Consider the following 27,538-nt stretch of genomic DNA (forward strand, 5'->3'; position numbering starts at 1 on the left):
TTCAATTGATTTGTAAAAAGGTGTTTCATTTATTTATTATTCTTACTGGTGTAGTAGGGGTGGTCCTCATATTCTCCCCGCCCATCGCCGCTTGTTTTCGCCGGAAACGGAAGTCCCCAGTCACGTAAAGTTACGGCAGTACACTCGCTCACTCCTCTTAGTTCCGGTGACACTTGACGTTGCCTCTGATCTTCCGTTAACGTTAGCTCGGGTCGGGCCCTTGTGGTTTGGGTCGGTGCGTTACCTTCGATCCCTGACTTTTACAGTAAAAAATTATGGCGGCCGCGGATCCCCGGTCCTCGAGTGACGGCGGGGCGGCCAGCAGAGGCGGATTCCCGGCCGAGGATAGCACCAACGACAGCGACGGGCCGGGCGGCAGCAGCAGCGGCGGCGGCGGCGGCGGGAGCGTTGGGGGCGAACGGGAGCGGGACCGGGCCACCTTCGAGTGCAACATTTGTTTGGACACTGCCAGGGACGCTGTCATCAGTATGTGCGGACACTTGTTCTGGTAGGAAACGATGCCTAGTGTTGATGTGTGGCGGTGGTTGTGTGGAAGAAAGGAATATAGTTTGTCCGAGTGCGCGGCCTCCTGTTACCGTCTGACTTATTTTGAAGGCAGAATTACGCCCTGTGACACGCTTTTATCTGACGGGGTTTCTCCATGTTATGTGGGACAACGACAAGCACACGGTGAATCAAATCTGTCCCTCGAAAAATGCATTTAATCCATAAAAGGCTTTTTATTAGTATTTCACGTTAACTTTTATGTCATCAAAGTTTGGCAGCTGTGTGGGCGGATCCACCTTTTAGTGGAGATCAGGGCAAAACGGCAAACCTGTGTTTGTTTGTTTTTTCTAAAGTCAGAATGCCAAAAAATTCTCAGGACCAGCTTTGCAGATGAGTATTGATGATTTTAACGTGATACTTTCTATGCCAGTGAGTCAAAGAAATTGTATGAAGATTAGGTCACAGTCGCCTCATATTTGTTGTGCTTGCGGAAAAAAAAAAGAGGTTGTGGTTGATATTGGAAGTGGAGTTTTGCAATTATTGGATTTGTGTAGACAGAAATAGTATCTAGTTTGCGGCCTCAGGGATTCTGGAGGATCTGTTGATCTGAGAATGTTCGTTCTTTGCTCTCAGATACGGTATGAAATTAGTTTTTTCTAAAAGGATAAAAAGAAATGTTTGTGCTAGTTAAACTGCCAAACCCTTGGGAAAACCGCAGCCAAGATGGTTGGCTAGACATCAGTGGGGTAAATGTTGGTGTTCTGCCAGGGCTGTAGTGATAAATAAATGTGGCTGAACTTCAACCCTCATTATCACACCCTTTGAAGTGCAAGCTTGTCCTGATGAAATTAAGTGACCCAGGCTGATTATATCATGTGGTTATCATACAGTTACAGCAGCAGCAAATACAATCCAAAAGCTCAACTGTTTTTATTGCAGAGTTGAAATAATAAGATGGGTTAACTAACTGGTCATGTAGAGAAATTAAACAGTTTTCAAGCCAAAATCTGAATGTGTCAGGTTTGTAATATTGCTGTCTGTTTAGATGTGACCAGTAAGAAACTCAGTCCAGTCAGTACACGTCATTAGTTTAGCAGATTAATCAATAATGAAAATAACCTAAGGCAGCACTTCAGCTGTGGTTTTTCTGGGTTTTTCTATCTTGGCTGCGATCAAGTCTTGCACAAGACTCAACCTTCAAACCACTTTGAGTTGAAACTGTGCACATACACAGTGACGTACGTGTGTGTTTGTGTGAGTGTGGTTGACTGATTCGTGAATTGTGAGCGATGGCCATGCTAGCCCACAGGTTGAGGCTAATGTAAGATTAGGGATAAGAGTGTAGGATTAGGGTCAAATTTAAAGGCATTGTAATGATCAGTAAAAGTTGTAACAGGAGAAAATGTTACTTCTCTTTACTTGTAGTCGGTGAACAGTGGTACTTTGTAAATGCTGATGATCTGTGTTGTCTTGTTGTCGGTGGAAACATTTCGACATAGTGGAGAAAAATAATTTCTGTAGCAAAAACACCTCAGAATCCAACAAAATATTTTATGTGCATAAGACATCATGACACACACACATCTTTTCCACCAAGAGTTCTAGGGCTCTCCTTAGAGAGCAACTTCTCCAGTGTCCCACGGTTAATTGGAGTTTGACATTTCTGTTGTCTCTAGGTAAAATTTAATCCCCAAGCAGCACATACAAAAGCCCATGCTGTCTGAGGCCAGAAACGTATAAGTATTTGATTACTATGTAGGGCTGAAATTTCCAGAAAAATGTTTTGCTGTTGATTTATTTAGTCCCTAGTGAGAGAATGGACTTTACATACAGTTACTACACAACCCTGCACTCAATCCTCTGTGTTATAGGTTGATGTAATTTAGTTGCCATGTTACCTGTCTCCCCCCACCCCCTCTATCTCAACTTCTGTGTAATGTGATGAAACCATGATGATGAAACCATCAGCAAGTGAGGCAGGTGTTGATGTCAGCTCACCTGCTGCAACTTCACATCAAAGTTGCAACAATGCTGCAAGTTTCCATGCACTGTAGCAGCGGTAATTTGATCAGAAAATAAAGTGTCTTTTTTTACTCTCTGTCCCTTGCTGTTAGATTGTGTCAGTGTGGGGAAAAAAACTTACATCCTCCATCCCTCTAAATGGATGGATGGAGGATGTAAGATTAAAAGCATTGTTTTATTACCTGTGGAAATGCTTAGTTGAATTGCCCAGCTGTGAGCTAGTGTCAGGTTTCATGAGCCTTGCTGTTTGCTGCTATGCAAACAGTCTTAGATGTGACAGATTATGTTGAAATGTGAGAAAACTGTCCAAGAAATCCTAACTGATTCCATCTTGCAAAGACACCGATGTGTTAGATATCTCACATACACATTGTCAGATTTTAGTTTGAAACTCACAGCAAGTTGAGAAAGAAGCTTTTGCAGCATAGCCTCCAGAGTTTGGGATGATTTGTGTGAAAGAGACATAAATATCACTTTAATACTTTGAGGTTAATGAACGTGTGACATCATTGCTGTCCCTGAATGGGAGTCTACTTGAATAGACTCACCCATGTTGTCGTTAGAGATGTCGGCCACAAAGAATTTTCTCCACTGGGACTGAACGGAAGCTCATCAAGGTAGAAATGTAGAGTAGTAATTAGAGAGACTCAAATTACGCTCTCCTTTACTAACTTTAGTACGTCCTGAAGGCTCGATATTTCATCAAATAAAATCTTAAATCACACTTTGTGTTTACACACAGAGTGATTTAAAGCAGTGGCTCGCCAAACTTTTAGTTTTGTGACCCTTTTAAAATTTGGCAGTTGCTACTTGCAACATTTTTTCACTAGTTCAATAGTGACCAGGGTTTTTATTCTCATTATTATTTTACCTGGATGATTTTAGTGGTGTGAGGAGGTCAGAACAATGACGACAACAAGAAGGAAAATGTTTTTCTCCTTATTTAACATGTTAATATCCATGTGACTCCTCACATTGAGGTCGTGAGCCCTTAGAGGGGTCTCGACCCAAAGGTTGGAAACCAGTGCTTTAAACAGCATCACCTAAAGTTTCCGTTTGAGCCATTTTTTTGAACTTTTTCAGAAGTAGTTGCCGTTACTTGTTTGTCCTTTGGTTATTAAATTAAACTAATTGTTTCAGTTTTTCTTTCCACCCTATTTCCAGTACTGCCTAAACTGCCAGTACTGCCTAAATCGAAGGTGCAGAACAGTCTTAACATGCTCTAAAATTGCTCATTATAACATTAGTTAACCCTCTAAACTACATGGTCAGCTTTTACTGAAGACTAAGGTGACATCATTGCTGCTTCTGACATTTGTGATTTAAAAAGCCACCAAACAAGAATTTGCTCCATATGTCTCTGTAAGCACTTTAATAAAGAGGAGTAGAATCTATGCAGATATTAATCTTCATGCTGAAATAATTGAAGGTTTATTGTGGGGGTTACAGAGTGGCATCTGTGGCATTACACTCTGCAGCCAGGCTTCACTGAATGGTTGTTGAGCCTCATGTTTAATCACAGTTTAATGCTCTGGCCTTGTGTATTGTTCAGCTGTTTATCCACAGGAAGGCCATCTGATACTGTAGTTCCACTAGTACTGTATAACACTGTGAACCCACAGAGCTACATGCTACTGGTGATTTTGATACATTTTTTTTCTCCAGGATAATATGTTCATCTGAGCATCTCTTTTAGAGAAAATGAAACATTAAATATAATAGTGTAACTGCTCTGTCAAATCTAGGGTTTTATTTGCACTCTGTGTGTTGTCCTGGCCAGCAGCCACTCTGCAAAATCTGCTGACAACAGATGGATTCAATTAATACTAACCATTGGGAGCATGGTAGAGTTTAATCAGCTGACCAGATCTACAGCACAGGGAGTTATTAAAACTACTTAGGCTTTAAGTTTGAGATTGGGGTTGATTTGATGTATGTTCCTTTACATCTGACATTTGTTAAGAAACAGAGCTATTGTGAGAATGAAAATTAATGTTGTTATTTCTCTGTGTCTTTACAGCTGGCCATGTCTTCATCAGGTGAGTGTTTCCTCTCCTTTTTGTTTTAACAGGTGTTTTTATTGTTCTGACTGATAGGGCTCTTCAAATTATGTGAAGTTATTAAGATACACATGCGGAAAAAGGCTAAAGTATAAAATTAGATTTCATCTAGATTGGTTGTTTACATAAGCTAATGATTGAGGTTCAAGTGGTCTAGTGGTTTCCAACCTGGGTGCATTAGAATCACCTCCTAATATAATGGATATAATGAGCTGCGTTGGATTGCTTCGATTCTTCCCGAGTACCAAAGAAAGTGACCAGTGAGTGTATAGCTCTAAAGCAAAGCAAACTGAAGACAATAAGGGACAGAAATAGGTCTTTTTCCACTACAGTAACTTGCTGACCTGTGGAAAAGTGAACCAAAACTGCGTACATTAGTCATGTAAATGGAGGTTATGGGCCAGTTAGTTTCTGCGGAAAAGACCCGGAGGTAGTGGTAAATGAAGGTATTCCAGGTACTCGCAGCGAGTGTTTGCTGGGTTTTCAACCGACGACTGGTGAAATTCATGCGCTGTCCTTCCTTAAACATTAGCATAAGAAGAGGCTCAATTCATTATAAACTTGGGAGCGGTGACGTTAATAAATAGCTTATAATGGCATTAATGTTTTATTTGTAGGTTTGGCAAAATAGCACTGTGGTCAGAGAGAAGAGGGAAATACGGTGAAAAAGCCCACCAGAGCCCACCACTTTTTGCCCTTTATATTCAGACTGGTCTCATTTCACTAAGTTGTTATAATGGAAAAGGGGCTAGAAACTACTACAAGATGGAAGAGAAAGAAAAGACATTACTAAACACGTATTGCTATTAATTCTCAGCTCTGTCAGTGGGAATTTACTAATGTATAAGATGTTTCTTAAAAGTAAACTCAAGATAAGGAATTAGATGACTGTAGGCATAAGGGGTGAAAAGGTACCTACCAATTGTTTTGTTTTCTCACACTAAGCAGGCTTAAAATGACAGAATAGTTAGATAGTAGCTGAAAGATGGTGGTTTGTTAGAGGCACAAGGAAACGTAAGGGATCCATCAGTGCAGCAGGGGTTCTGCATGACCACCCAGTTCTACTCTTGCAGCATAAACGCAAACATCAGTGTGGCTGAACCAGTGCTGAGTAATAATCTCAGCACTCTGCTTTATAAGTGTAATCAGCATGAGGTTGTGATGTAACCTTGGTGTGGAAACACACCTGTCGGTTGAAGTAGTGCAGCTTAAACACGCTAATGCACTTAATGCCTCGGTTTACTGCAGGTTTTACTGCTGCTGCCCTCCCTGAACCATTTACAGCTGAACGTCACTCACAGTGAAGTAGCATAAGCACAGTACGCTGCCTGGTTCAACTGGAAATGAAGTGCAAAATGGATCCACATAGAGCTGTGCATTTGCACTGATACTGCAAGCCTTCATTTGCTTCAAGATCATAGCAGAAAGGGGTGTGACCGATTTGTTTATTATAGGTATTTGCACATCATGATCCCTCTTCTGCTTCCCTCAGTGGTTGGAGACGCGGCCCAGCAGGCAGCAGTGCCCTGTTTGTAAAGCGGCCATCAGCAGGGACAAAGTTATTCCACTGTACGGCAGAGGGAGCTCCAGCCAGGAGGACCCCAGGTACAGTAAGTGTTTGTCTTTGTGTGAGTGACTGTAGCTGTGTGGAGGCTTTATTATGAACTGTGATGTGGTGTTGTTCAGGCTGAAAACTCCACCTCGGCCTCAGGGACAGAGAACGGAGCCAGAAAGTAGAGGCGGGGTGAGTCAGTTGCCAAAAGTGAAACAAACCTTTTTATTGTTCTCTTGATGTGGGTGTACAATGTGTATTATTAAACCTAATTTATTGTTGTCTCCCTCTTTGATCAGATGTTCCAGGGTCTTGGCGACGCCGGCTTTCACATGTCTTTTGGCATCGGTGCTTTCCCCTTCGGCTTCTTCACCACAGTCTTCAACACCAATGATCCCTTTCACAGAGCAGGTGCACACTTGAGAAAAACATGTTTCCACTAGTTCTCATTGCTTTAGCCAACATCCTCCTTTTCCGTTACAGATATAAGTGATAATCATGATTCATTTGCGATATGTCAGTACACCGTTATAGTTAAAGAAGGGATAAAAGTGTTAACTTTCACAAACCCATGTAAACGCCTGAAGCACTTACGAGAATCGGTTGCTTGTGCATAATCGCCAACAAGGCAAACGTAACTGTCACATACACTAAGTGGACTGTTTGGCATTTATGTTGAGGTTATTCGAATGTCTACAGTTATTTTTTTTTTTACAAATGTCCTACTTACACACAGGTAAAGATTGTTCTGTCGAGCCTCTTTTATTATGTATCCAATGTTCCAACGGCTTTAAACATGCGTTTCATCGAGTGGATTAAACTAGGTGGGTTGGACATGTCAAATATTTGAGACTGCATTCAGACCAACCGGACCCCTGAGTGGAACAAAGTGCATTGATCTGAGGCGGTTGTAGAACATGTTGCTAATCACGTACATGCAAGTTGATGTGAACACTGCATTTCGACAGTTTACCTTAAAACATATAAAACAGTAGCCGTTTTGGTCATTTTAAAATCCAGCATAAATATTTTAAATTGCTGTGCAGTGATATGGTGTCAGATAAGACTTCAGTCTCATGGATGGTCATTCACCGGTGCCTGGAAAAAGCCCAGCGTCATCACCACAGCTATTAGCACTGTTGCCATGAAGAGCTGGTCATGGTCTGAATGCCTGCTAGCATTCAGCAAACCTGCTGCAGTGATTTTTCTGGCACATAATTTGAGTACAAATGCACACAACACACACAAACACTCTCCTCATACTCAGGTGCAACCTTTACATCTTTCTTCTCTGCTATTAGACCAGTATACAGGTGATCACCAAGGCACTGGTAACCTCAACAACGGCAATAACAACTGGCAAGACTCCCTCTTCCTCTTTGTGGCCATATTCTTCTTCTTCTGGCTGCTGAGCGTGTGATGAAGCCTGGATGGGACCAAGAGAGGAGTGGCTGGACAACTGGGTGGGGTTTGGGGGTGGGAGTGCAAAATGAAACAAACTCGCATACGTCACATGAGCCACAGCCACACTCGTGTTACATTTCCTAGCAGGTACTGACTTTGGGAGAGAGTGAAGCATTGCATTTGATTCCAAAAACAAAAAATAAAGGAATTCCTTTTTTTTTTTTTCTCCTCCCACCAAAGCCAGATTCACTTTAGGATACACAGCCCCACTTACATGCTTCGTTGATTTATGTTTATGCAAGAAACACTGGAAAGTAATGTTGCGTGAATCCCCAAATAAGTCACGTCAGCCCTCCCGCTCTACATGCACCTGTAGAAATGTACACAGGAAAATAAAGGTAGACGCAGACAGTATTACATAATCGTGATGGCCTGTGGAACAGATTTGGGATGTTGAGCTGCAGAAGAGAAGTGGGTGGAGGGTATGTTAAGGCGGTGAGTAGTTGTGGTTTTGGTTTGTCACATCCTGCTTTAAGGAGTCACTAGTTTATTCCTTAAACGGGTTGTGTTTCAGTGGAAACAAGAGGGAGGGGATTCGAGATTACGGTGGTTGTAATAGCAGCTATTTTCTTTCTCTAAAAGGCCAAAGAGTAGAAGATTAGTCACACACGATGAGCTGTAATGTAACTGAGTGAACTGAGTTTTGTCTTAAACAGATCGACACGTAGAAATGGCACAGGAAGATGCGATTTTTTTATTTTATTTTTTTTTATGTACATTTGTCTTAACAAAAAACTGCCTTTGCACTGTGATGTCGTTTGTAAATTAAACTGCCCTAAAGGTTGGAGCATCCGCTGGCATTGATCCGCTTCCACACAAATCTGTGCAAACATGGGTGGATATATCGCTAAAGGGGGAATTTTGGGAGGTTTTTGTACCAATTTGGGTAAAAACCAATCTGACACAGTTTAATTGGAGAGTAAACCGTTGGAAAAGCTGCAGCTAGTAAAAGTAGCCAGACAGGAGGCGGAGTGTCAGTGTATCACGGGGCGAGTTGTAAGGTGAAAAGGTCAGCACACCAACAATTTACAGGAACGATAAGTTTGAAAGAACTGTGGCGCAGTGAGCATAAAAACGCACTTTTGTCACAGATGATTTGTTTTCTTCCTGACTGTGTGTGTGTGTGTGTGTACATTCTATATTTGTATATATATGAATATTGTAAATTATGTTTTTACGCGTTGCTGACTGGATGACTAGCCATAGAGAGCGAGAGCAGACAAGATGTGTAAGTAGACCTCGAAAATACCTGGTTCCTGGTTTTCCTCCTTAGTTTTACATCAAAACAAACAAAAAAGCAAACACCCTTCTACAAAGTGGAACGTCCTGCTAATGTGATTTGATATGAGGACATGTGTGATTCAGCTCATTTCCTGTATTGTAACTGACACAGTGCACATTAATGATGTCTCTTTTACTGTACATTTGACGTAGTTGAGCGTTGTCATAAAAGTAACACATTCATTCATTTTAATGTGCAAACAGTGACGCAAAAAGTGCTAATAAGCTTTAGACTCCGCCTCATGTTTAGTCTTGGAGATTTTCAATCAGAAAAAGTCCCAGTTTGGGATTTAAAGTGTATTCCACTTATTTTTCACACTTGGTATAAAAACGTCTTGCTGAAACGTCCTCTGTGGGATGGCGGCGGGCTGCTGGGGGCTCGTCATTTTTTTGCATACTTGTCTGTCAAAGCTACACTTTGTATTTCGAGGCTTGTGTGACACTAAATTTGGTGAAAGTCGCATTTTTTTTGAGTCTTTTAAAAGACTAATCATGAGATGTTGTGATTAAACCACCTGGTCTAGGAGATTAAAGGTTGATTAAAACATTGGCTTATTATGTGTCATCATTTACACCTTTATAAAAGAAAGCTTAAGGTGTCCCCTACGGCTGAGACATTTGTTATATTTTGTAGATTACCAGTTAATTGAAAATGAAAATCCTTATGTGAAGCCCTCTGGTGGTCAGTGGTGGGTGAAGCAATACAACAATTTTGTGCAGTTTTTAAAATTTGGAAGAAGCAGTTTCAAACACAGCATCCCTAACCCCCCCCCCCCCCCCCCCCCTTCCCTTTAAGAATACTGTATATTATATATGTTGCAGCTGCAGCTGGGACAACAACAAATAGTTTTATTCAAATACTGTACTTACTGTACAATGTCATGGTACTTTGGAGTTTTTACATTTTGCACTACGTTATATTTCTTACTCCACTACAATAATGTGAAAGCTGTATATGCAAGTAACTGATTTTAGGTAATAAAATGGATACCTTATATAAAGTAATTAAAATCTGCTCTTCTATACATGTTGTAAAATTAACAAGCACCAATAAATATCTTCCAAATTGTATATGTAATTCTGAAAATTACTTCCACAAGTAGGTATATTTTGCAGATAATACTTTTGTAGTTTTCAGTAATTATCTACACTGGTATTGCTTATTTGGCATATGTAAAAGATAGATATGTACAAAATATAATCTATCAAAATGTCCAAAGTATTTAATGTTCAATTACAATATTTGCCTCTGATTTGCAGGAGTGAAGATTAGTGAGCTGAAAGTTTACAAGTTTTAAAACCGATTCCCTTGTAACGTAGTAAAGCAACAGTAGCTTCTGCAAAATAATCACATTATATAATGCAAGCTTCTGCAGAGAAATGGAGTATATAGCAGGGAGAGCTCACAGAATTTCAGAAATTTAAATAAACACGTTTGTGTGACAACTTCTATACTCACAATTCTCATTAACCAGCCAGAACAGTTTGTTAAATTGTTGTCCCTGCAGAATTTGACAGTAAATAGAATATGTACAAAATATCTTCAGCTCACATGTGCAGTGCAAAGATTAGTAAATGATCTATTTAATAAAAATAGTTTATCTGCAAGAAGCATTACAAGGGAGGAGAAACCCAAAAAGAAATGAAGAGAAATGGACATGCTGAGTCATACATAGTTATATTTACAATTTTATTATCTCATTTATACAATCAGTAACATTGTGGTCATAACATTTGCATTTAACAACGTTTTTTTATATAAATAATATCTAAAAATATAGGATATTTAAGAACATTTTGCAATTGTTGTTGCAAAATAGTTTTTGTTCCATCCATCTTAGGAGACGTCAATACAAGATTTTCAGTAAATATAAAAAGACCAAAATCTCTGGCATTTAAAGCCGTTTAACTGGGTTGATGTGATGCATTAAAAATCACTAAAATGTTGGCTGCAGAAATATTCCTGTTGAACACCAGCTGTATAGACACATTCATCTATTGTTTAAAATATGATATATGTAAGGTCAATATATTATCACTACAGTTTTTCATTTTGTAGACTCATTTACACTACGTACTTCATGCACACATAATAAAAAAAATAATTTGTGCAAAATCAGCAAATCAGTTTGGGTAAACATATTTGCAAAATGATGTTAAAAATTACAAATCAAGACGTCCTTATTATGTTGAGCTGTTCAGTCCTTCCCTTTGCCCTTTTTCTGTGTCTTGTTGGATTTGTTCAGGATCTTCATGAGGTTTTTGGACATGAAGTACGGTTTCTCCACCGACCCGTCATTTCGCTCCAAGTCCTCCACTGTAGAAACGAGAGAGTGAAAGTGATGAAAAGCACTGTGTCTATTGTAGTATTGTTCAATTAGGTTTTTAGTTGTGGTGCATTGGGTTGGGATGCAGAAGGCCGTGTGTTGGAATCCCACCCCACCAGGTGTGGCCCCGCCCAGCCACCTTGGTGCCGCTCCCGAGCCCGGATAAACTATGAGGGTTGCGGCAGGAAGGGCATCCGGTCTAAAAACTCATGCCGAATCGACCCAAACGAGCTCCTCTCCTCCTCTTGTCCCTCTCTCCTCTCACCCCACACTTGTCACCACTATATGACATTAACTCTGTGTGTTTTCTCCCGTAGTTGTCTTTGTCCTTCTCTGTCCCCCTCGCTCTGCCCCCACTGCAGTGTATAGCTACTGGTCCTACCAACCTGCCCGATGTTTGGTTGTTGCTCTTTTCCCTTCTCTCTTCACTTTCCACTCACCCCAACCGGTCAAGGCAGATGGCCGCCCACCCTGAGCCCGGTTCTGCTGGAGGTTTCTACGATTAAAGGGAGTTTCTCCTCTCCACTGTTGCTTACATCTCGCTCCAGGAGCAATTGTTGGTTTCTCTCTATACATCTTTATAGACTTGACTTTATTCTATAACGTGCCTTGAGATGACTTGGCGCTATATAAATAAAACTTGAATTGAATTGTATACATACTCTTTAAACATTATACATGAGCATGTTTTACTCTTTTTGTTGGTTGGTGCCACTAGTTGTTTAAAAAAATTAAATAAAAAATGCTAAGTTAATAAGCTACTGCCCTCCAAGCCTCGGAAACGTCGAAAGCATGTGACCCCTGGTACCTACACCGGCATTCGCGTTGCCCTACTTTTGGTAGATTTTTCCAGGGCTGCGTTTTAACCGAGCTGCATCCTTGTCTGCGTTTTTGTGCAAATTCAGCCCCTCAAGATGTATTTGTTCATGCTTCTATACACAATTAATGAACTGTAAACGGCTACTCACAGAAGCATAGGAAGAGGGTATCAACACACATGTTGTACACACTGAAGAATCCATGAGCGATGAGGTAGCTACCAAACACCACCGTCTGAAAGAAAACAGAACCAGGTTAAAACAAAGTCCAATAGATCAAAAGCAAAGAACGGACCATTTACTTACAATAATTGGCATCCAGTAATAGTTGAGGGTTTCAGAGCGGAAGACGTTGCCTGGTAGCTGTATCCGTCCAGAGAAGAAGAAGAAGGACAATACACCTGGAGAAACCAGAGTTCAGTGTTTCCTTTTGTATCTGATGAGTCAATGTACTGGACTTACTGGACTTTTACTGTGGTGTCAATAATAAATTCGAGCAGGGTAAAAAAAAAAATAAAAATCTGAATTTCCCCATTTGTGACAGTACAAATTTAAAGCATCTTCATAGATACTTTTCTCTTTTTCTATTATATTTTTTTAAAATATGTTTTCCTATCAGCGTTATCACTTCTGTGCCCGAAACATTTCAAACACGGGGAATTAGTGGATACAGTAATCAATTCATTTAATCAGCTCAATTGTTGGCTCTGCGTTGGCTAAAAACAACTTGGAAAACACAGACATTGCACATTTTCTTTCAAATTCCTTAATTTAAACGTGGAACCGTTTCATTTTCAAAGATACAAAACATTTATACCAACACATAATGATTTGGGAATGAAAAGTTTCACATCTGAGAGAATGTAGAAAGAATATAGAGAGACCAAGTACTGGCTACAGTAATTACACCACAAACGCCCCGTAAAGCTACTGTACACAACCTGCTCAGCCCCACAACAGCAGGCAGACAGGAACCAGCCTATGAACACATTTAGACACTGTACTTTCCCAATGCACTGCTCCTTACCCACTCCTCCGACCACCAGGAGCTTCCCAAAAAACAACAGCACGTCCGTCACTTTATCTAGCACCACGACCCTGAGAAGAGGACAAACAGTTCAGGTCGGATAAACACAACTCTATTCATCTCAAACAGAAATATGTGTTGACATTATGGACAAGTCGGGTACACATGCAACAGGCAGCCTGGCAGTGTTGAAAACGTCCTGTAACGTGGCAAATAAAACTACGGCACAAACCTTATTATGTTTCTCATAAGCAGCATGAAAGCATTTTTGGCTGAGACACAGAAGTTTTTCCCATAAACAGCAATCTGTCAAAGAAAAAGAAAATCTGGTTTTAGGGAAACGTAATAGTCTGAATGACACAAATAAATCATTATGTTGTAAGGGTTATTATAAAAGATTGAGGTCCACATTGGTAGTGGTGGAAAAAAATCATGTGTTGTACTATAACTCTGTGTTACGTTTTAGTTGTAAAAGCTAAAGGGTCATCACAGGCATCTAGAGGACATCAGAATATCCAAGTCTTCATCCGAGACTTTACCGTCCGTATCATCGATAGTGTTCACAGAGTTCAGAGTTCAGAGCTCATAACCATTACACCACATCACAGGAGGGATTGGTTTCTGGTAGTGATGCTACACTCTAAGTAAACCACTTGAACCCGAATTGAGCTTTTTAAGGTCAAAGTATGTTGCTTAAACCGCGTGAAAGATCATGTGATCCCTCGAATGAAGCTTCTCAGAAAGATGATCTAGTCCTCATTCAGAGCTGCAGACTTTTCAAAGGTGGTCTCATTTTACTTTTAATAATAAAGACAAAATAACAATGGCATCATTAAAACGTCTGGTGTTCTGGCAACGTGCTTTATCCTTTATTTCACATGTAACACCACAGATTTGCCAGCAGATGTCACAATTGTCAAATGCTTCAAAACACTGAACCATTTTCAACACATTTTGTGCTTCGAAAAGCTTTGGTTTCTCCATAACTAGTTTCCAGTGCTATGTCCCCTTACAACTAGAATGAGAATGAATGTTTTTTGTTGCAGATCTCAAAAGAGATCTCGAGTTCAGTGACGCGTTCTAATTGAATAAAGATGAACTGAGTAACTACTGTGTGACTTTAAATGAAAAGAAAAGTCAAACTTAGTGCTTTGTAATTGTGCTTTGGAAATTTCGGACCGGTGTTGCTACAGCAATTAGACAAAATTAGACTTTTTGTATGTCGATATGTTGCATAGACACTGAAACCGCTCACCATGATGTACGCGTTCCTGTTGAGGAACTTGATGAACTTCTCCAGGCACCACAAGCAGCACTTCATGCAGCAAAATATGAAACGTGCAATGGGATTCTGTGCCGCTGAAAAACAAGAAGCCAAAACAGAAATCAATTTCTTGGCGTTTGACACCATTTGACTTCCAAAACCGGCTCATTTAAACCTGCACATCTTTATTAATCCACATATTGCAAAAAAAAAACTGCAGGTAACGTGTGCAAAAATGAGGGCGAAAAAAAAAAAAAAAAGGCTGTGTTATAAATAACTGTGTTATAGGAGACATTTAGAAAAAAAGGATGCGTGGAATAAGTTGGACCAGATCCAGAGACAACCAAAATAGACATCCTGCTTACTCTTTAGCACAAGTAAACAAATGAAAATGCACAGTATCCTTAATGTTAGACAGTAAAATGCAGTGCTCCAGCTTTACCTCGTGTTTTGTGATCAATGTATTCAAGGATCATCCTCGCTATCTGCACCAGGGTCAGGATCAAAGCGCCAAATGCCAGGGAGCCCACGTGGTATCTGACATGGAGAAATTACAATCTTTCACTGGTTATTCAAGTTACTTTAGCCTTTAATGAGTAACACATTTCTTATGAAATCCCACCAATTTTACAGAATTAAAAAAAGTGTTGGAAATCTCACAACAGTCGCAAGTGAATTCGTGAGCTCTCAACGTTTGAATCTATTGAAATTTATTGTGTCCAGTAAAAGACCGTGGCAGCTTCGGCGTGTGTCGTTCGACGCTCTGTAATGTTGTGTAGACATTTCATGCGCAGAGAGAAGAGAGCGACCTTCTGCTGGCAACATCCTGTGATGTTAGATAAAGCATTTAAATGGCTCCAGGTTGTAACACAACCAAATGATGTTGGGTGTCAGAAGCATTTATTCAGTAGACTTCAGCGGTTGAAAACACTTCAACAGCTGCTCTACTTGTGAGTCTTTAGAAATCCTGTTGGTGCTTTTTGATGGTGGACCACGCGTTCACTCCGTTTTATTGTCTTGTAACTACAGTTCAACACTGTTGATGCTACTGTGTTTTTCAGGTCTCATCAGGTTAAACAGAAGAAACTAAACTAACACAAATGATCAAACCTGTTTCATTTTGCGTTTTAACCTTCTCTTAAACATACAGTTCTCCCGATTAGGCGAATCTGACAGTGGACGGAGAGCTCGTTCATCTACCTGATTGCGCGCATAAAGCCGCCGCACACGGGGAACATGGGGATATCATCTGGTTTGGTGAAGGCCCAGTAGTAGGAGGCAAAGGCCCCTGCGAGCGTGCAGTGTCCCAGGGCGATGACAAAGTTGACACACCAGAGAAAAGCCACTACGTTGTAGATCTGCAGGTTAAAGAGATTCCTCTGGAAGAGACCCTCGTTGTTGTATTTGATAAAGATGCAGCTGGCTGAGGGGCAGTACGGGTAATCGGCCGCCGTGAAGTTCTTGAAGGAAGGAGAAAAAATGGAGAGAGTTAGATAGTGAGGGGTATGTGAAGAGTGTAATATCATCATAAACAGTCACACTTAGCTTATGGATATATCTAAATATTGCTAGGTTATAGGTGTTGAGAGCTGGTTCCTTCAGCTAATGAAACTGAGGTTTTACTGCAGGTCACAGTCTCAAGCTCACCACTCACCTGAGGGTCACAGTTTATGGTGCCATTGATACTTCCACAGTTGCTCTGAGATGCGTTGAGAGCCACAACTCTGTAGATGGGGCTTCCCGACGTGGCCAAATATCTGCACACAGTCGATTGAGAAAAATACTCTGGACTGCACAAGTGGTTGGAAGCATATTTTGTAGCCACTGATACAGTGCAAAGTACATTGTGTTATTAACAGCCTGCAGATACACAGATCATACGCCGAGTAAAGGATACAAGGCGGTGGCGCCCCAGTAAGCAACACACACCAAGATGAGAACAAAGGTGACCAGAGGGTAGACCAGGGTGGACATCATGTGACCGATTGCCCTGGGAAATGTGAACATACACATCATATGACATCTTCACAATCAAACAGCAACTAATTTTCTTAATTAAAAAAAAAAAAAGAAATTCAGCAGGGATAGCTTAGCATTGGAGTCGTCACATATAGAAATCTTGGAAACACTGCTTTTATTTTGAGTCATTTACTTGCTGGACTCCTGGATGAGGGCGATGGCGATGAGGATTCTGGTCCGCAGGAAGAGGATGGTCAGGAGAAGGATCGCCTCCACCACAGATATGATTATCACTGAGGAGAGAAGAATGAGAAAGGTGTGAGGAGGGGCTCTCACACAGTATACTAGCCCCCCCCTTACCACATAAAACACAAGTGCACTATTCTGTGACAACTGTGATATAAAATCTCTTTTTGAGTGCAACTGCAACATCGTGTCCAACTGTTCCACAGTTAAGATGCCATTTACAAACACATCTGAAACAGTGAACATTTGGATTTGCTACCCATGTGAAACTGTGCAAACACACACTAACCTAAGCACCAATGACTGTTATAAGGCTTCCCTTTGTAAAGCTTATAGTTATATAGGAAAATAATTTTAAAATGTGAACGAAAAAGTTTCAGTGTGAACACCTCCAGAAATTTGATGATGTTTCCAGCCTGACATTTGGGTCATCGGTTATCAGAGCCGCATTTAACAATGTCACTAATGAAGTGGGGTCGTAAACATTTATAGGCCAATAAAGGCTCAATTGCAGTTATTTTTAGATATGGATAGTTATGATTATCAGTATTAGATATTATTAACATTTTATTTTTATTTATCTTATATCTTCATTATTGTACTAAATTTTGTGTCTAGCTAATAAGACTTTTTTTTAATTGAACAACTGCTCCTTCAAAAATGCTTATAAACCATCCGACCATCCATCTGTTACTAAAACTGCCCAGCGTTCAGACTCACAGAAGGCCAGCCAGGTCTCTTGGACCTGCAGGTAAACCTGGAAGTTGGTAGTGAACCCAACATTAGTGATGGTAGCAGAGGCATTCTTGTAGTTTGCATACTCCCAGTAGCAGTGCCATATCCCTGCAATGGAGAGCAAAAACAATTACCCAAAGACTTTATACTAGTCTTTCGTGGTGCAGAATTCTTTGTTTGAAGGTGTCACACCCCGTTTTCCTTTAAAAAACTACGCCAGTTGAGAGTTTACCGTATGCCCCAGCGGCAAGGACTCCTATGATGAGCACCCACACCATCACCGGGGCAGTGAATCTCAGCAGCAACAGGAACAGCAAACTGACCACCATAGCTATAAGCAGACCACTGAGAGGGGAGGAAAATATAAGAGAGTGAGAAGAAATGGATTAAACATAAAAATCAGGACCAAGCATAAATCTTTTCATAATGATAACAAATATAAAATAGCTATTACTGTATTTCATGTATATTTCATGTGACCAAGAGTTTATACTACAAAGTGAAATGCAACAGGAACCAACGAAATCACAGAATTACAGGCGGTGGAATTCTTATTTCAATGGGTAATTTTAATCCGTGTGTTTGCCAGTAGTTGGCAGTGTGTGGCGTTATGCTGCAAGTCAACTCACAGGAGGATCCAGGGCCATGACGACGCAAAATCCTCAAAGATGCGGACGCCAATCTCTCTGGCATTGAAGCCATTCACAATGTCTCTAATGAGAAACAGAAGCAAGCAGAGGCTGTGAAGCACGAGGTCAGGTTAAACACACACACACACACGAAGGAAGGAAACACAGGGGCAACGACCACACACACACACACACACACACACACACACACACACACAGGCCACTTTGGAACCGGCCACAATACACATTTTGGATTTTTTTCCTTTCCATAATCTCCTCTCCACTACATGTGTTGGACACATAAACAAACGCATGCTTCAAAAGGGAAACGCAAACCGAAGCGCTGAGCGCAGAGAAAGACAGCGAGTGCTTTTGCAGCCGGTAAGAAACGTGGAGTCCCAAGTCCCTGAGCTACACACAGCAACAAGAGTGACAACAATCAGCTGCGAGACTACAGGCCAACACAAAAACTCACAAAGCCACCAACCTTGCGCTGGTAATGAGAAGGAACAAACAAATAGGGTTAGTAAGCGTGTTCTTCCGTGATTTATGTGCATGTAGCAACAACAACAACAACAACAACAACACATAACTACCCAGTGCCATTCCTGATGATTCCGGCTGTGTCGTTGACTGAGGAGGGTAAACCTGGAACATTGGAGAACGATGACGGGATGTTCCCCAGTGATGAGACATCAGGCAAACATCTCCCCAGCACTAAAAGCAGAGAAAGCAATCAAACCGAATCAGTGTTGCTAAAAAAATAAAAATAAAATACATACTAGGCCATTTTGAGGATCTAACGATAATTCTACACGATTGCAATGAATGTATTGTCATTCATCAGCTTTTTATGATTTTTATTATTACAGGTGATGTTAAAGGTGTTAAAACCTTAACAACATCCACAACATAGTGAATTCTGTTCGCAAACATGACTTTTAAACCATATTCTTACATGTTCACATACTAGCAAATGTAAGTGTTGTCCTAGTATTATTATATTATCAAAATATGTGTCGGCTGCAAGGGAGTAAAGTAGCTTTTACTGTGGTATTAATGTGTGAAATAAACATTTATACAGTTTACTGTGTATGAGCAGTGTCACTCACCAGAGATCGTAGGCATGTAGAAGTAAGGACACAGCTCCTTGTCAACTATTTGTTTCACACTCTAAAATAAGGAGATATGACCAGTGAATAAATGGAACGAAAACATTTTGGATAAGTTTGGAGCAGAACATGCAAACCAACTGCTGCCAATATGAATATGAACGCCATAGGTCATAACGTCAATTCATACAGAGTCTACACATCAACAAAATGGGACTCACCAACGACGTATTGGCCAGGTTGATGGACGGCACGCAGTAGCTTTGATTGAACACATCTGCTGGTTTTACATTTGGAAAATACTGCGGCACACCCACAGCCCAGAACGTAGAAGGACAGTTTGCCACACACACCTACGGGGAAGCGAAATCAATCCCATTAGTTTCTAGCACCCTGGGAGAGCACGGTACGACCATCATTAGACCCTATAAAATAAAGCAGCCTTGTCCACCTGAGTTGTTGGACACTGAAAGCCATTGAGAGAAGATGCCATAATATTAACAGATGTGGCACAACTGAGGATGTTGAAGTAGAACAAATTGGGTCGGTCTCTGACAGGGAGAAAGCAGACACAAGGAGTTAATCTGATTCTGCCAAATATGTAGAAGTGCACGAAAAAGGCAGGAGAACAAGGGAATAAATTACTTGTTGGGTCCAATGCCGCAGAACCAGCCAGTTGAGTTTCTTGGATAAAGAACATGCCTAGGGTCTCCATAGACCCAAGCTGATAGGGGAAACAAAGAAAGTCCCATTAAAACAGCGATAAGAAGAGCAGAATAAAAGATAAGACTGCATGAATTTAATGACGACATAAAGATAAGTTAGCCACACTCCACATTATTACAGATTACTGTATTATTGTATTTGCTAGTTTGTTTGTAAAGAAAGTGAAACAGCTCTTAATGCAGTAAACAAGCCGTCTACTGTATATTGTTCCATCAAATTCTGTAATGTGATTGCAAACTATAGCTACAGTCACATATATTCTGTATTTTGACATTGTGTAACAGCAGCAAATAACGTGAATGCAAACCCAAGAGGGCACAACAGCGCGACAGGAGTCTCCTTTGAGTTAGAAGACATTGCTCTTGTTTCTAGGGGGTTTGGTGTGAATGGACTTATTGCACATCACTGTGAACAAAAGCTTCTGTCAAGCGAATGACTGAATGTAATGCAGGACGTCTTACATTGTAAAATCAAAAGGTCTGTTTCTTAATCTTAGCAACTGCAGGCCAACACAAGCTGCGACTATTACCTTATGTAATCGTTTCGCTCTATTAGCCATTAGCCTTTTCTTAACTGGCAATAAAACCATAAAGTATCAAAAGGGGTCAAACCCTTTTCAGCCAACCAGTGCTTCTCAACAAGCTCCAATGACGGAAATAACCAGCTATTCGGGTCAGACAGGAGGTGACTTCAGTGCTTATCAGGCCTCACTGTTGACTCTAGATAACAGCAGAGCCCTGAGCGTTGGAATGAGTTTGATGATGGGGAATTTGAGAACTGCTGACTGGATGCCAATCAGCTATTAGTACTTTACCAAAACAACAGATGCTGAGTCAAGAAGTAGGTAGCTCCTTTTTTACGATGATGATAAATCAGAGTATACGAAATGAAATTTACAATAGGTTTTCAAACCCGGAGGTAACAACTACTATAAAAATAGTAAAATAAATTGGCACTGATGTCAGTGCAGACATGGTGGGTTTGATCTCTACAGTGTAATCTAAATTATTACAAATATAAGAAAAAATATATATTTTAGGTGATAGTCACCCCTTTTTAAAGTTACCCAAATGAGCCAATCAACCAAGTCCCACAACTAGTTAAAAGGGGATCACCTGAGTGCAGCGAATGTGTTTAAAAGGATTGTAGAAGAAATCATTATGATTATTTTCAGTTTATCATTGAACCATCACTGATTTTCACTTTGGACTGACTTTGCTGTTGATTGACAGAAAACCAGCGGGGGATTTTCCATGTTACAGCAGCAGCAAAAGTGTGCAAAGGTCCGGCAAGAATTACTCACACACTTTGATAATTAATGCCTCTCTCAAATGTGTGTTTCAAAAATGAAGCTTGAACTGATCTTGGCCTAAGCATTTAAGCAGGGAAACAATGATGCATGAGGTGGATTCAAAGGCCTGTGCAGATGCAGTCGGGTTATTCTCACCCAAAATCCCGACTACGATGTAGCCGAGGATGACGGCTATAAACAAAATACAGCAGATTATATCGGTGCACCCCCTGCGGAGGATAGAGAGAATACGATTCAGTCAACAGAAACCCAGCAAGCACAAAGTACTTCAGGAGTCCTGCAGCTACACTGAGAATGTGTATATTTAAGGAGACTGGTTGGTGGGCTCGACCGCACCCCAGCCCAGCCCAGCCCAGATGCATTCACCTCTTCTTGATGGGTCCTTTGAAGGTGGGGTCAAACTGCGCAGGCTCTCCTGGAAAAAACACAGTAACACAGTCAAATTAGCTTCTTCAATCTCACAAAAGGATTTTTATGCAAAGTGAGATAACACCAAACATACAGTGACCTTTACTTAGCAGAGGTGTGCCATGAAACATTAATCTGCAACTTCCTGGTTTGTGCTTTCGGGAAGGATTTCAAGGACACAACAGTTTTACGACTATTGCACGGAGACTGCAATTGGATCATGAGGAAATGTCTTCCTGATAAATTCCTAATGAATTCTGTGTTTGTGTACATGCAAAAACATTGGGGCCGTGTTGCTTGTGCTAAACACGACAAAATCAGATCGATGCGCCTTTTACGTGCGGATGATTTACAGTCTACAGTGTTTCATTTTGTTAGTTCTTGAATTATGTGTTAAGGGGCTTTAAATGGAAATAATAAGTCACTTTATTTGCCCCCATAAACAATTGGTGTTACTGTTTCCAAGCAATAAGGTGTGTGCTGCATGCTCCTCTTTGAGTAAATGAATTACAGTGGAATGAGGAAAACGTATTATAAAATATTTCATTTTTTTGGTTGAGTCGCTAAAAGGTGCTTTAGAACACTATCACTCTTAACAGGTCATTAAGTTACAGGAAAAAACATGTCTCATTCGTCCAGAAAGAACAAAAGAACTCAAACAAGCTCCTTTCCAAACCAACTAAACAGCAGTTTGTTCATTTGAGTCACGTTATACTTAATCACTGTGAAGGGAACAAAGAGGAAATGATCTGAGTTGAGGAGCAGCACAGCCTCATTTGAATGAAATTTGGATGTGAAAGGATGTGTCTCAGAGGAAGGAGAGCCACTGACAGTCAGCCATCGCGATGGAAAAACTAAGTGCTTACGTTGATCCCAACTACAAACATTCCTGATATAAGAATCACATCACTCCAACTTATCCTGTCAGGCAGGAAAAACCACAGGCTGCTAACCGTGTAACCCTCATAGAACATCTAATCAAACAGAAAAACTATTTAGTGTAATGCAATAGAACAATAAAAGATGTGCCGCGCTGTATGACTCAAACTTAGAGTTTATTGGTATTGGTTGACACACACACACACACAAACACACACACACACACCACCACTGTTTCTCCTAAATATTTAGCAGCACAATAGTTTGGTAATTGCTAATAAAGCTACTACCCAATGATTTTTTTTTTTTTCCAGTTTAGCCACTCATCATCCGCCCCAACCAACCGATGCTTTTAAACGGCTCCAGTGAAAACACGCATACATGAGGTGATCCGGATGGAAATAAAGGAGTTTGTGCTCTAACCCTCTCTGTATTTACAGAAAAAAAAAACAGTGGTAAAAGTTGGGAAGGTGCAGCTCAGTGGGTTGACAGTGCAACATGATGCACAGTTTGCAGGTGTTCTCCTTCCCACTTGGTGCTGTGCATGCAAATACGTGTTGTCAAATTAATTGCAACACGCTGTGCTGATTTCTATCGTCGCTGGGATGGATGTCAACCCAGGCAACTCACCAACGGCTATCATTTCCCACAGCAGCTAGAGTTAAATTATCACTGTTGTCATTTGTTTAGACTGTGCCAACACTGAGCCGACTCCCGTCAGCAGCTTATAGGAGGATGCAAAAGGTTCAAACAGGATGCAGAAAGGTGGTAGCTACTGGCACAGCACCAGTTTCAGTCTGGTAAAAAATATGATAATGTGGGGGGAAAAAAAAACAAAAAACACACGTGTTTTCTTTTGGTAAATATTTAAAACTTCCTCTACTGGTGCAGTAAAAGCTTTCAAGCAAGGTTCTTCAAAAGCAATACACACATGCGAATAAAAAGACATATGTGGCTCGTCCTTCAACAAACTTCTCTGATACAGAGATATCGCATATGGGTCATGTGGGAATCAAACAGGCCACATATCAGGAAACGACTTGGGCAGCTCTAAAAAAAATATTCCCAACAAAGAAACCTGTTTCTCTGCGTCCTCTTAGGGAGTCAGTGTCAGATTTCAGCTCTGTGTGTTTGGAATAAATACTATGGAACGTGGCTCTTGGTGCCTCTGTGACACACATGACAGGATGGTTCTGTCTTTATGCCCTCGTAAAAAAAAACCTTCGACCTTTAAACCCTGCAAACAGAAAAAAGGGCAGGGCAGTGTTAAGAGTTTAATTTCCAAAATCTACACAATGTGAAGTGTCACAGTCAAAAGTTGTCTTTGACTCAAGTGTGACACCAAAATAAGAGGCTCCTATTTGAAGCTTTTATGGCCCAGTTTTAGTTTCGTTATTAGTTGAAACAAGGATTTCACATGTGTGACTAGTGACGACTTTCACAGCAGCGGCTCACTTAAGGGTCAAGTAACCTGAATGACTTTATGGTACAGACCTCACCCTTCTGTACACGTCTGTAGGAGACATGATGACTGTGTTGTTGGTAACCACCACAGAGGTGGAATATACCAGAAGGAAACAATGGAGAGTAAAGTCATGTTGAAAAAGCAGAGCACACGGAGGCGATGGGGCTTTTTCTTTCACTCACAAAAAAAAAAGAAAAAATTGTTTATATCAATTATTAAGCCGATAAAATATCAGAAAATAGTAACAATTGTTCCTTAGAATTATTTTTTATTTTTTTAACTAAACCTTTAGTTTACTAAAGAAAAATCATCAAATCCTTGGAGCAGCTGAAAGCAGCAAATAATGAGAAACTATCTGTCGAAGTGTCTCTGGGCAAGACACTGAACCCCCAACAGCCCAGTCCCATCCCCAACTGTGCCCGGTGGAAATTGGGGAGCGTTGCGTCTGGAAGGGCATCCGGCGTTAAAAACTGTGCCAAATCAACATGTGGACAATGATCTGCTGTGGCGACCCTGAACTCACGGGATAAGCCGGAAGGAAAAACATTTTTTACATTTAACCATTTAACAAATACCGATTGCATTCATTAACTAATGGTTAAAGTTTCACTAGTGGGAGAGATCTGTTCATTTCTTGCACTTTGTTCCAAAAAAATAAAAATAAAAAAATAAAATCCGGTTTAAAAACACGAAATCCCACATTTCACATAAAAAAAAACCAGACATTTAATTATGACTAATTCAATCTCAAGTATTTTATAGATTTAATATTTGTGTTTCTGTGTGACAATCTTTTACACACTCAGAAGACACAGATTTTTTAAATTCAACACATCAGTGATAATTTGGGGTTTAAACTTTAGCTTTATTAACTAGCTTGGGCTTAAGAATCAGACCAAAGTCTGACTCGGACAGAGTTAAAACATGTTTGTGTCAATGATTTGCTTATGTCTCCACACTGACCGTCTACACATTCAGAAACCTGGTAAAACAAAACACAACAATATTACTGGGCAACAAGAAGCAGTTTGAACCCTCTGACTGTGGTAATGAATCAGGAAGTCCTGCCAACATTTCTACTTCCTCTAAACGGCTGCTAAAACGGACAACAGCTCTATTTCCAGTAAGAAAACACAGTTTTGCATTTAAGGAGAACATTCATTTACAAACAAGAGCTTTTTGAGAAGAGTCCCCGTGAACCCGTCACCCTGTGCTCGAGTGTCAACAAAATTACTCTGAAAAGACACGAAAACCAAATTAGACCATTACCTGCTGGGAGGGTTTATTGACTGAAGCTTAAAAAAAAAAAAAAACAACCACAAACTCCCAGACTGTCAACACACTTGCGACTCCTTCCAACAACACATAGTCCAAAAACTGACACAGGAAAGTTGGTGATCTGTGATGAACTCGAGTTGGCCATCAAATTCTTGTTTCAAGACCTACGGTGTTTTAGGTCGTTGAGTGCTTTTGCGTTAAAGTTGTCTTTTAACAAATTGCCATGAGAAATGAAGACTGTGAGAGGGTCCTAAGAGGCCACGTTCAGATACAGTCTGTGACAAACAACACAAAACAAACAATGGGTCACATGGGTAAAGATTTAAAGTATTAGTCCACTACAAGCCCGGAGATGTGTGCGGATCCAAGACATTTGTCTAACAAAAGCATCAAGTAGTTCACAACCACACCTGAGTGTTAATGCTGTGATAATGAAGTGTGATTCACATTATGTCATCGATGCCCTGGTTGATTATTTTAGAGTGTGTGTGCCATTGATGACGCCTCCAATGCAACTAGTTAGACCTTTTTTGTTTGATTTATTACAGTGGAGGCGAAAGTAATCTGTCTTTAAACTAAGGCACCTGGAGAGTAGAGGGAAGGTGCTCGACTTTTAACCTCTGCCCAAACTAGTCAACTTTCTCCAGAAGTTAGACTTTTTGAACACATTCAGGGGTTTATCAACCCTCAACCCTACAGCCTAAGCATCTTCCTCTGCCAACATTAACAACATCCGGCTAATATGTATAGACTACTACTTCTTGTCGAGGCCACTGCTCTGTCTGGAACCAGGTAGTCCTGATCGAAGTGGGGTCTATGTGGCTGCAATTGTCAGTTGTGAGAGACCCAATATCAGTCGCATGTTCCCTATTGACTAAAAAGAGGAAAGTTGCAATAACTCTGCCTTGACTGTACACAAGTTTTCTTTTTGATGGAGCAGCTGCATCCCACACAATACCCCTCCCAAGCTGTGCTACATTTCAACTGAGAAGGTTGAAAAATTGGTCAGTCAGTTGACTTCCTTCTCTAAAACATTTATACAGGCGCAGGTTCAGCTTTTTCTGCAGCGCACTGACGTCCTCCTGCATGACGCTGCATCATCATGCGTGCACCAGTGCATTGTTGGTGGATTACTGGGTCGTTTGAACGTTGGGTTTCTGCTGTGCAATAGTCTCTAAGAATTACAAACTAAAAACAAACTCCCAGTAAGATCCTGTCACCGACAACCAGCAAATATTCACATTTCGAGAATCGGTACCCGGAATGTTTTGAGAAAAAAGAAAAAAACACAACAACTTTTTGACAATTCATTTGACAACATAATTTTTCTGTCACGTTATTGATAAATCAACATAATTTCAGCTGTTGCTTGTTGTAGTCAATCTCCTATGTATAGTGGGGGTCAACAGGGTCCCAAGAAGAGTTATGGCCCCCGACCCCCCAGTGTGTAAATTGGGCCATTAAAAAGTATTCAAACTTTCTGTCCCACTTGTTTGTAGAACTCAGAATAATAACGTGATACTGTTGCTCTACCACAATGGAAAAGTGCATATAGGAATATAAATAATGGTTGGTCAGACAAAAAAAGTCTTAAAATGTCAGTGTAGGGGATGTTTTACATTTTACAGGCCAAGCAATGGAAAACCTCATTGTTGGATTAATCACTTTAGTTAATGTTAATTGCCTGAATTTCATTTACTGAGATTTATTTTTATTTAAGGCTACCTGTTTATATAAAATATACTGGGGGAAAAATGGTGCAAACACCGCCACTTTAACTAAAACAGGCTGACCAGTAAGTCCGAACTGGTGACACGGTGGCAAACAAAAATGATTTTGTAAAATAAAAAAACCTATATATTTATGAAATATCAATCTCTTTTTGCAACCCGGTATTTAGGGAAATACGACCATTTAATGACCAAGCTAGAGGGTTACATTTGGCAAACGTCGCCGCTGAGGTTTGGACATGATGATGGTCACTCACCATACTCGGAGTCCGGGTTTGTCTCTTGTTTTTTACCCATGTTCCGCCTTCGCCTCCTTAACTTCTAAAAGTCGACCTCCTTTGTCTGAAATATTTTTAAAAACGTTACGAACACAGCGTTTAAATCGTGCTGCGCTGCACCTGAACGAGCGCGGTACCCAAGTTAGAAAATCTTTTCCTTCCTGGCAGGTGTAACTAAGGCAGTGACGACACAAGCTCACCTGCTGAAAGGTGCGTACCTGCGCGCTCTGCCAAAGATCGTGTATTTGAAAGGGGACTCTCTCCATCACACCACTTAAGAACCAAACCATGTCAACAGTGGTGGAAAAAGTATTTGTCACCAAGGGTCCACAGTTTAGTTATTTGTTTTATGTACTGTGTGTTTGTGATGTGTCTGTGTACTGACGATGTCATTAGCGACATCATGTGGCTTTGAAGTTTGTTGACCAGTGGCCAAGGAAACAATGCAATGTTAAGGGT

General features: G+C 40.6%; 2 protein-coding genes across 3 annotated transcripts; one reads left to right on the top strand and one right to left on the bottom strand.

Annotated features, from left to right (window-relative positions):
- The first annotated feature begins 108 nt into the window (after nt 1–108).
- Nucleotides 109–9,435, top strand: rnf5 (ring finger protein 5). 2 transcript variants are annotated; one of them, XM_067496665.1, is made up of 6 exons: nt 115–508; nt 4,550–4,568; nt 6,082–6,194; nt 6,276–6,333; nt 6,441–6,552; nt 7,443–9,435. In XM_067496665.1, the coding sequence occupies exons 1-6, from the start codon at nt 276–278 to the stop codon at nt 7,559–7,561; spliced, it is 654 nt and encodes a 217-aa protein (XP_067352766.1). In that variant the 5' UTR covers nt 115–275; the 3' UTR covers nt 7,562–9,435. The 2 variants fall into 2 exon arrangements, with proteins under 2 accessions (XP_067352774.1, XP_067352766.1); XM_067496673.1 differs by lacking the exon at nt 6,276–6,333 and having other exon boundaries at nt 109–508.
- A 1,124-nt stretch (nt 9,436–10,559) lies between these two features.
- Nucleotides 10,560–27,272, bottom strand: slc44a4 (solute carrier family 44 member 4). Its single transcript, XM_067496614.1, has 22 exons — nt 27,059–27,272; nt 21,408–21,456; nt 21,177–21,250; nt 19,649–19,727; nt 19,455–19,554; nt 19,225–19,356; nt 19,004–19,064; nt 18,488–18,608; nt 17,892–17,975; nt 17,495–17,607; nt 17,248–17,370; nt 16,475–16,574; nt 16,220–16,312; nt 15,977–16,079; nt 15,523–15,782; nt 14,765–14,859; nt 14,314–14,417; nt 13,291–13,364; nt 13,059–13,129; nt 12,338–12,432; nt 12,182–12,266; nt 10,560–11,203 (listed from the first exon to the last, which is right to left on the bottom strand). The coding sequence occupies exons 1-22, from the start codon at nt 27,096–27,098 to the stop codon at nt 11,085–11,087; spliced, it is 2,175 nt and encodes a 724-aa protein (XP_067352715.1). The 5' UTR covers nt 27,099–27,272; the 3' UTR covers nt 10,560–11,084.
- Nucleotides 27,273–27,538: the final 266 nt, after the last annotated feature.

This window comes from Channa argus, chromosome 1, assembly GCF_033026475.1.
Source record: "Channa argus isolate prfri chromosome 1, Channa argus male v1.0, whole genome shotgun sequence".
Classification (NCBI taxonomy): domain Eukaryota; kingdom Metazoa; phylum Chordata; class Actinopteri; order Anabantiformes; family Channidae; genus Channa; species Channa argus.

What these genes read in the sequence shown, in the direction of transcription:
- rnf5 (XM_067496665.1), top strand. Translation starts at nt 276, where the DNA reads ATGGCGGCCGCGGATCCCCGGTCCTCGAGTGACGGCGGGGCGGCCAGC. An exon ending in AGCCAGAAAGTAGAGGCGGG is followed by an intron (nt 6,334 to 6,440) that starts GTGAGTCAGTTG and finishes CTCTTTGATCAG; the next exon opens with ATGTTCCAGGGTCTTGGCGA. An exon ending in TGATCCCTTTCACAGAGCAG is followed by an intron (nt 6,553 to 7,442) that starts GTGCACACTTGA and finishes CTCTGCTATTAG; the next exon opens with ACCAGTATACAGGTGATCAC.
- slc44a4 (XM_067496614.1), bottom strand. Translation starts at nt 27,098, where the DNA reads ATGGGTAAAAAACAAGAGACAAACCCGGACTCCGAGTATG. An exon ending in CATTGATCACAAAACACGAG is followed by an intron (nt 14,418 to 14,764) that starts GTAAAGCTGGAG and finishes CTTGTTTTTCAG; the next exon opens with CGGCACAGAATCCCATTGCA. An exon ending in TACCCTCTTCCTATGCTTCT is followed by an intron (nt 11,204 to 12,181) that starts GTGAGTAGCCGT and finishes TCGTTTCTACAG; the next exon opens with TGGAGGACTTGGAGCGAAAT.